At 39.2% G+C, this 8,417-nt stretch overlaps 1 protein-coding gene across 1 annotated transcript; it reads left to right on the top strand.

Annotated features, from left to right (window-relative positions):
* The first annotated feature begins 231 nt into the window (after nucleotides 1-231).
* On the top strand, nucleotides 232-7,990 carry LOC104280334 (protein slowmo homolog 1-like). Its single transcript, XM_009877951.1, has 5 exons — nucleotides 232-393; nucleotides 795-884; nucleotides 1,684-1,754; nucleotides 1,839-1,941; nucleotides 7,444-7,990. The coding sequence occupies exons 1-5, from the start codon at nucleotides 256-258 to the stop codon at nucleotides 7,555-7,557; spliced, it is 516 nt and encodes a 171-aa protein (XP_009876253.1). The 5' UTR covers nucleotides 232-255; the 3' UTR covers nucleotides 7,558-7,990.
* Nucleotides 7,991-8,417: the final 427 nt, after the last annotated feature.

The raw sequence follows: 8,417 nt of genomic DNA, 5'->3' as shown, positions 1-8,417 counted from the left end.
ATAATTCTCTCCTTCATTCAGGAGAAAGAAATGTTTTTTTCTATTTGTGTATTGATACTTTCTGATTGCCATTTCAAGCATCACTGAATTCTGAGGGGACTTTCAGGAGCTAGCGAGTTAGACGGCACATCCTGTATTACGTGAGCTAGACCCCTGATTTAGTGTTGCCTGAACACTTGCAATTAAGTACAAAATAGTTACCAATATTGTCTCCTTTTTTACAGACACCCGTGGGATACAGTGATCAAAGCTGCTATGAGGAAGTACCCCAACCCAATGAATCCGTGTGTGGTAGGAGTAGATGTCCTCGACAGAAGCCTTGATAACCAGGGGAGGTTGCACAGTCACCGCCTTCTCAGCACGGAGTGGGGATTGCCAAGCATAGTGAAAGCGGTACACCTGCACAGTCTTTATGGTTTGTTAACGTGTCTATGTCATCAGCTGAATTCAAGCTGAATCCAAAGTAATAGCTTATTTGATAGAAAATATCATCCACAAATATCACATAAACTGTAATTAGTGCACGTAGTAATGAGAATACATTGTAGGCTTTAATATGCCTGTAGTGTTTATGCATATGCATGCCTTACAGACTGTCTATGTCATGCTGTGTGACTGATACAACCTACCAGGATGTAGTCTTCCCATGGACCACAGTGTTCTAATATCCATGAATTCCTTTGTATTTATTTGAGATGACTGAGAACTTGACATCTATGTGTTACAGCGTTTGGTTGGTTTGGTTTTTTTTAATTTCAGTACTTCAAAAATTTTTTCTATTTCTTCACTTTCAGATTTTAGGAACAAGTAGAACTCTGACTTACATTGAGGAACATTCTGTGGTAGATCCAGTGGAAAAAAAGATGGAGCTTTGCTCAACTAATGTGAGTGGTAGCTTAAGAAATTTCTGGTAATTAGTTCTGGAGATTACATGTTTTGCTCTTAACATTTAGATAGAAATACATTTGTATCTTTGCTCAGAGACGGCAATTTCCATGTCTTAGTCGGCATCTTAACTGTCTTCTTTTTTTTTTTTTAATCCTCCTTCCCACAAATAGGAAAGTTAAAATAGTTTGAGATCAAACATTTGTGATTCTGCTTTTAATGTAAGATTATTTCTTAGAATGCATGTAAAATAGTTTTACTTTTAGATTAATAACTTTTTCAACATTACATTGCCACATACAACAGAAGTTTTAATTTTAAATGCCTTTTTTTCTCAACATGTAAATGGAGCGTTATGCTATATTTTTGTGTGCTGGGAACATGTAACTCCCAGATTTAAGGAGGAGTTGTCTGTAGGACAGCCTTGTCTCTGTGTGAGGCATTATTTTTCCTGAATATTAATTTTCTATACACTCCAGATAGTGTTATAGTGGTCTTTGTCTTGAAGAGCCTCTCTGAATTGCATGCCATAAATCAGATAAGATTCAACATTCAGAGGAAATGAAAGGAAAGCTGTTCATGCTTTGTACTGTGAATAGAAGCTTTGATATAACTGGATCTAGGATAGGAGAAGATGCATCACTTTATGGATCTTTTTGTTGACTATGTTCTGAGTTTTATATTCTGTGTACACTGCTTTGTCTCTGGCGTGAAATTGAGTTCTCTACTATTGAGTAGATAACAGAAAAATGAAAAGCAGGAAGTGAGGATTTCAGCTCTCTTTTTTTTCTTTTTAAGATTACTCTAACAAACTTGGTGTCTGTTGACGAGAGACTGGTTTACACACCTCATCCTGAAAACCCTCAACAGTAAGGATATTTTTGTGCTTTGTGTATAGGAGACATGTTAATCCAATTCAGTGTAGGCATTAACTTTACTTTATTCTCTTACAGAACTGTGCTAACTCAAGAAGCAATAATTACTGTTAAAGGCATTAGCTTGAGCAGTTATCTGGAAAGTTTAATGGCAAACACAATATCTTCTAATGCCAGAAAGGTACATCTTTGTTTTGTTTTTTCGTCCTCTCCCCCCACCCTCCTTTTGTTTTGTTGAAACAGTAGTTGTCAATCATGTGTGCTGAATACTTCATTTGTTTTCTCTAAACTGTGGTTTGTTGGTGTTTTTTTGGTAGGACCTCAACAACTGGAATATAATTTCCAAATCTATGTTTTTTCAGTTAGAATTGCACATCAGAACAAACCAACCTCTATGTGTATGCTACAATTACACACAGCATACACATAGTATTAGTTGGCTTTTGTGTTTGTTTTTTTTCCGAAGCACCTTTTTAAACAGTAACCTCCTGTTTCCAGGAGTTAGTGCTAGTAGTGAATATAACTTCTTTTTCAGCCTGTGTAATCTGAATTTGGCAGTTAATGCTAGCATATTTTCTATGCTGCTGTGTTAGCTGTTCCAATTCCTATCCATTATTGAGCTGTCTCCTTGCCTTTGGCTGAAAGTAAGGTAGTGTAAGCTGAGGCGTATTCTCTGAAGAGGTGAAACCATGATGGCTTTTGTAGGTAACACTACACCAACTCCTCTATCTTGTGCTTGCTTTTTCTACTCGGCTTGCAGCCATGGAGCTGTACTTCTGCACAGGCAGTGCTTGTTCTTGGGGACTTTGTCCTATCCTTCTTTGGGGAAGGTGGGAAAGAAATGGGATTGCTAAAGGAGCGTAGGCATCGCTGCCTAACAGCAGGACAAGCGCACCTAAAATTTGAATTTGTTGCTCCGCATTGCTGGATAGGTTCAGCACGGTGAGAATCTGGCCCAGGTCACTCCTAGTATGCCAGAAAGCCTGTGCTTTGGCCAGCCCTTTGTCCTCACGAGAGATGTTGCTTGACCAAGGCGGTGTAAGCCAACTCAAAGGGAGGTATTGACCAACTAGATTGAGAGGAGAAAGCCTCCTTTTCCTCCCTTCTGTGTGCTTCTCCAGAAATGAGAGGAAAACAGGTTGAAATCAGGGGATGACGAACGAGTGGTGGGTAATTTCTAGATGCTGAAGAGTAACTGTAACTAGCCGAGTGCTCTCTATGCTTGTTTGAAAGTCATATATAGAATGTGTTTCAGATAAATTACAATTCTATTCTGATACAGTTTCCATTTAAAAGTCTGTGTGGGGCATATTCTTGAAAGAGAAGTCCAAACCCTGACTCACAGCCAAACTTCAGACTCGGAGGTAGCAAAGCACTACCTAGTTGGAATAGCCAGATCAGCTAGGCACTCTTAAAAGTGCTGGCTGAATTCCTCTTGTGGCGTCTGTCACATCTGCATGTTAGAGTGTAAATATTTCCTGGTGCCTGTTCAGGTGTTGCCTGTGTGAGAGCTCAATTTCTTTTAAAGATTGTTCCTTTGTTCTGCCTTTTTCAATGAACATACTGGCTCACAAGCTTCTTGCAAATCAAACCCACTTCCTTGTCCTGCGTGTTTCACTGAAGAGTCTCATTAGAGATGTTGAACTTGACTGGAATATGTACTTGCTGTTACCAGCCATTTCTTAGCTACACAGTAACCTACTCTGCTATTACTAGCTTTTCTCATGCTGTACTGTACCTCCGGGTTCTTAGCACCCATCTTAAAACCCTGTGAAAGCTGCTGAAAAATGTTTTGTTGTTCTGAAGAAATAGGAAGTAAGTATTGAGATTTTGCTCCAAGGTGGAAGTGGCAGATGATGCATTATTATTTTTAATGATGACGGAAATATCATTTGCCATATGTTGTGAATCTTTTCTGTTACTCCAGGGGTGGGATGCTATTGAGTGGATAATTCAAAATTCTGAAAGCACTCTAAGCTAGCAGTTCTCCACATCTACAGTTTGTACTAACTAGTGGTAATGCCAGCATTCTTCTTCTTGGTACAGCATTTCAGCTTTCTAGCAAATAAGTGCATGGACTGTTGTCATGTGAATTTCACAAAGTAACTTGCATGTATGTTCTATATACATTGCGTAGGGGAATGGCAAACATGTTCATTACACTGCAGATGTGCAGAGCAAGGGTAGGTCAGACCTCGACTGGATCAATTAAGCCATGCTTACGCCACTGGACAGCCAGCTTGCTGCAGCCATGTCTTGCGCACCCAGTGTTGCTTCTGGTTTGGCAGTGGAACGATGACTGTAGATGACTAGGCATGTGAATGAGCCCCTCCACTGAGTGTTTGGTCTGGTCCTAGTTACTGTGATTTCAGTCCGTAAAACTCGTACCCAGAGAAATGAAACAAATTGGTTAGTGGCTGGAATTGGCATCATAAGAATGAAATGAAATTGTATTCTTAGGATATAAAATTTATTTCTTAAAACAGATCGTCTAACAGGGGTAATCTTTTGCATAGTGAAATTTTATTTGCTTTTCTTATGCCTGAGCAATATTGTTGCCCTTCTGTGAACTTCTGTGAAAATCTGCACAAAGCTTGAAGCTGTCAGAATGCCAGACCGTTTGTGTTTTATATTGGTCTCGATAGTTAAATTCATTTTGGTACTGACGTGTCCTTTAAACAATGTGACTATGACAAAATCTGACTTCATGGTTGAGAGAACTGAGTGTACTTGCCTCTGCAGACAGTTTTCCTTCCACTAGTCAGTGTAGCCTGTCTCTGTCATTCCTGTATTGGCTTATGCTTCAACTTACAAGATTCTTTAAAAAAAGAAAAGATCCATTGCGCTGCTTCTCCTACTTAAGAATGTCGGATTGTTTTACACTGCTTTCTTGGGGATCAGTGTATGCCATGAGTGTTTGCTTTTATGTTCTCATTCCACTAAGCTTTTATGGCTGTTTTCCTGGAAAACATCAACTACAAAGGCTCAGCATTTATCAGTCACTTAAGCTCTACCAACAAATCTTCCTACGCAGCATTTGGTCTGCCAAACACATTGTACTGCTAACATATGCAACCAAGATTAATATAATATGCATGCTTGGTAATGAATGTGCTTGCTGAATGACTTACTACAGAATTTGTTGTACAGTATGAAACTTTATAGATCAATCCTCTGTCAGATTTTTTTTGGTAACTGGTAGTTCCACAGTACTTGGAGGCTTTGCATCTTGTTAAGATTTGTAACTTAATTTCCTATGCAGAATATTCCTGAAATCTTCTTGTCAATATCAGCAGTTTATTCTTAGCTGCAAATTACATCATATAGCATGTGCAAATCTAAGGAAATGTGCAGAACTACATAGTCTTAAAAGCTGAAGGAAATATTTTGGTGCTCCAGTTGAATGTCATGGATTTTTTAAATTTTATTTTCTCTTGTCAGCAAATATGCCACTGTGACTTGGTTGTTTTGTAGTCAGGGCCTGTAAAGAATATCAGTATTTTTCTACTGAGCTTTTTCCACATTAAAACTGTTTGACTTTCGGACAAGTCTTCTTTGTGAGATTAGACATCTGAGCTGTTGCTGTCTTGCTTAGTTCTCAGTGCCTGTGTCACCTAAGCGAGGACATTCTAACCTGACTTTTAAATATCCAAATGCGTGCTTACTGAAAGATGATTCCCCCCCCTCTCCCCCCACTTTGTTCCTTATGGAGCACTCCACTGGCTAATTCACCGCTAGGTACAACTTGTTGCTAGGCAGTAGCCTACTCCTGCCTGGGTGGTTTTATCCCTGCTTTGGTGGTGTTCCCAGGTCTGGCACAGGACATAGAGATGGCAGAAGTTATCACCTGCTGAAGTGTGGTGGATTTGGTGATCAGGTGGAAGGAACTCGGAAGTTAGCTCATATTCTTCTACAGGCTTTTTTCAGCAACCCATACTTAAAGTGGACAGTTTTGATCATGGCTTCTTGATTATTTTCAGTGTCTTTTAAATGCATATGTTGAACTAAATGAATTTAAAGATACTAGTTCTTGAGGTAATGTCGGATAGGGCCGAATCCCCTATCCTGAGCCATGGCCAGGAGTTGAATACTTTGTTGTGATACATTGGTAGTTTTTCTCAGGTTAAGGACTGCCTGCCAGCGCAGATGTAGCAATTAGTGTTTGTTCTGTGAGTCTCTGTAGTATGAAAAACTTCAAGAGAAACAGAGTCAGCCTTTCACTGAACTTTGTGAGGATCTTGAGATAAGTATGTTGTTATTTGTAGTAAAACTTTTACTTCTTTTCATAGGTTACACTTTGCAGCCTGGGGCCGAGCTTTTAATATTGTTACAGAGTAATGTTTCTAATCTTAAAAAAAAATTCTTCAAGAGTATTTGTGGATTTAGTTTCCTTTTTCTTCTTGTTTTTTGAGGTTTTCTAAGCTGTTTATGCAGATTATTGTTTATGCTTAGTGGCTTATGAAGGACAACAGCAAGTTCTGGACACTTTAAGAGGTTTTTGTTCACTTTCTCACCTATAATGCATGCAACTAAAGTAGTGCATCAGAATTCGGAACAACTGTGTGTGTCAGGCTGTTCCTCCCTTTTCCTTCAATCTCTGCAGAGCACTTGAACTCTGTCATTGGCCCTCCTGAAGACTTAGGATTTTTTAGGCCCAGATCCTTTATCTCCAGAGCTCCTACAGACTTGGCCAGAGCCATGTGTCTCCCAGTTACTGCTCTTCACTGTTTGTACTTCTTAGTCTTGGTAGGGTAATAGAGGTAAACATCTCTTGGCTTCTCTTTAAGGGAAAAAAAGCCAGATAATTTCCTGGTCTGGTCCCATGTGCTTGTTTTGGTGAAAGCTGTCATTCTGAGATTGTGGAGCTCCAAAATTTTGTGTAGTTAAAGTGCTTCTCTTTATTTTCTTGGCCTTCCTGTATGGCTTGACGCATGCTCTTCCTGTAGCATTGGGATGCAGACGCTATAGAGTCTTCCTAAGGTAAAAGGTTTCTGTCATGCTTGTTTTCCTGGATTCCCCAGCTCTTACTAAAGCATTGGCTGTCAGTGCCTGGCTTTGAGGCACTCCGGATCTGAAAAATGACTAAAGAAAGACCGTACCTTGATATAAAATATGTGGCTGTGGTCTCTCAGTTAGGCTGTTTTATACGCTGAAAATTTGCTGTGCATGAATATAGAATCCAATACAAGTCCATCTCTGAACTCTTGCTAGATATCAAATCAATTAGTTGCTATTTCTGAGAGCGTTTGGAAGACTATTTCTTTGTCTTGGATCTCCTCAAAAACTGTCCATATGACTTGGTTAATGAATCTGAGGATGTTATCTAGACTTTGCCATAAATTTGCTGATACTCTTTGGGTGGTGGGAGCAGCAACTGGTTAAAGCAGCAGTACTTGTACATAAGGGAACTTAAGTGCTGAATTAGGCTTTTTGCCTAAGGGTGCTACTGGGAGCTCACACTAATATTGCATTTGTTTCTTGCTTATGGGTTAAGCAAATGCCTTTGCAGTGAAGGTTACATAAGAAGATGCTAAGAAATTATTGGTATAATCCGGTGTCAAATTACGCAGGACATTAAATTAATTTTTAAAAAAGCCTCATGTCTGACAGAGGAAAAACTATAGAAATGTAAGCAGTGGTGGTGTATCTGTTCTGGTCCTAAATTCCAGTATTTTTCTGGCAGGGTCGAGATGCCCTGGAGTGGGTGATCAGCAAACTAAACACAGAATTGGAGGACCTGAAGTCAACGCACGAGGGCATGAAACCAGCCATGGCAGCAGCATCAACAGAAAAATAATACCAAAAATAACAAGTAACTGGCAGAGAAGTTTTATTCTGCAGACTGCTTTACAGCTCTCTATCCTAAGGCTGATCTGCAGAGGTTTTGTGTTTTTATAAGAATTTTGGATCAGTGGAAAAGTAACCTCATCCGTCATCTCTACAGCAGCTCCCGTTCCCTACTGAATATTAAGTTGACCTCCTGCAGATACTCTTTTCGTTTAAACAATTTATTTTTAACACTGGAAACAAAACATTTAGCACATTTAAAACTGCCTAAATGTGCCTTTTATAACAAAGATAGAGACTATGTTACATTTATACCGTCTTGGTTTTTCGTACTCAAACTTGAAAAGAATGCATATGTGGTATTAAGAGTTTTCCATATGAACATTTGTTCTGTGAAGGGCTGATAAGTACTAGAGCACTGAGTTTTGTTTGTTTGGTAATCTGTAGAATTAGATACCTATCTAGAGGATTGTCCTGAAAAGCTGAGATTTGTGTGGTACTAAATTTTCTTATATTGTTTAAATGTGCTGTCTGAACATGGCGCAGATACTTTACCTCCTAGATGTTTGTATTCACACAAAGATAAAGTTTCTATTGATGTTAATAGCCTAAAACAGTTTTCTTGGTGGGGAGAAGGGTATAATTTATTTTCATATTTATTAACTTGCCCTAGTTCCTCCCCTCCCTCTGAGCAGAGGAGTAGTAATTCCTGGAAGGTGCTGGAAAATACTTCTCTTATTTATCTCTAAGAAGGGTACTTGTAGGCTACTTGAATGAAGAGACTGTGCTGTTCAACTGGTCCTTGCTCTTCGTATCATGTCTTAACTGAGAGAGAGAGACTAATGCAATAACCAGAAGAGTTGGAAAGAG

Source organism: Apaloderma vittatum, unplaced genomic scaffold, assembly GCF_000703405.1.
Source record: "Apaloderma vittatum isolate BGI_N311 unplaced genomic scaffold, ASM70340v1 scaffold2451, whole genome shotgun sequence".
Taxonomy (NCBI): domain Eukaryota; kingdom Metazoa; phylum Chordata; class Aves; order Trogoniformes; family Trogonidae; genus Apaloderma; species Apaloderma vittatum.
This window is presented reverse-complemented; position numbering and strand designations above follow the sequence as displayed.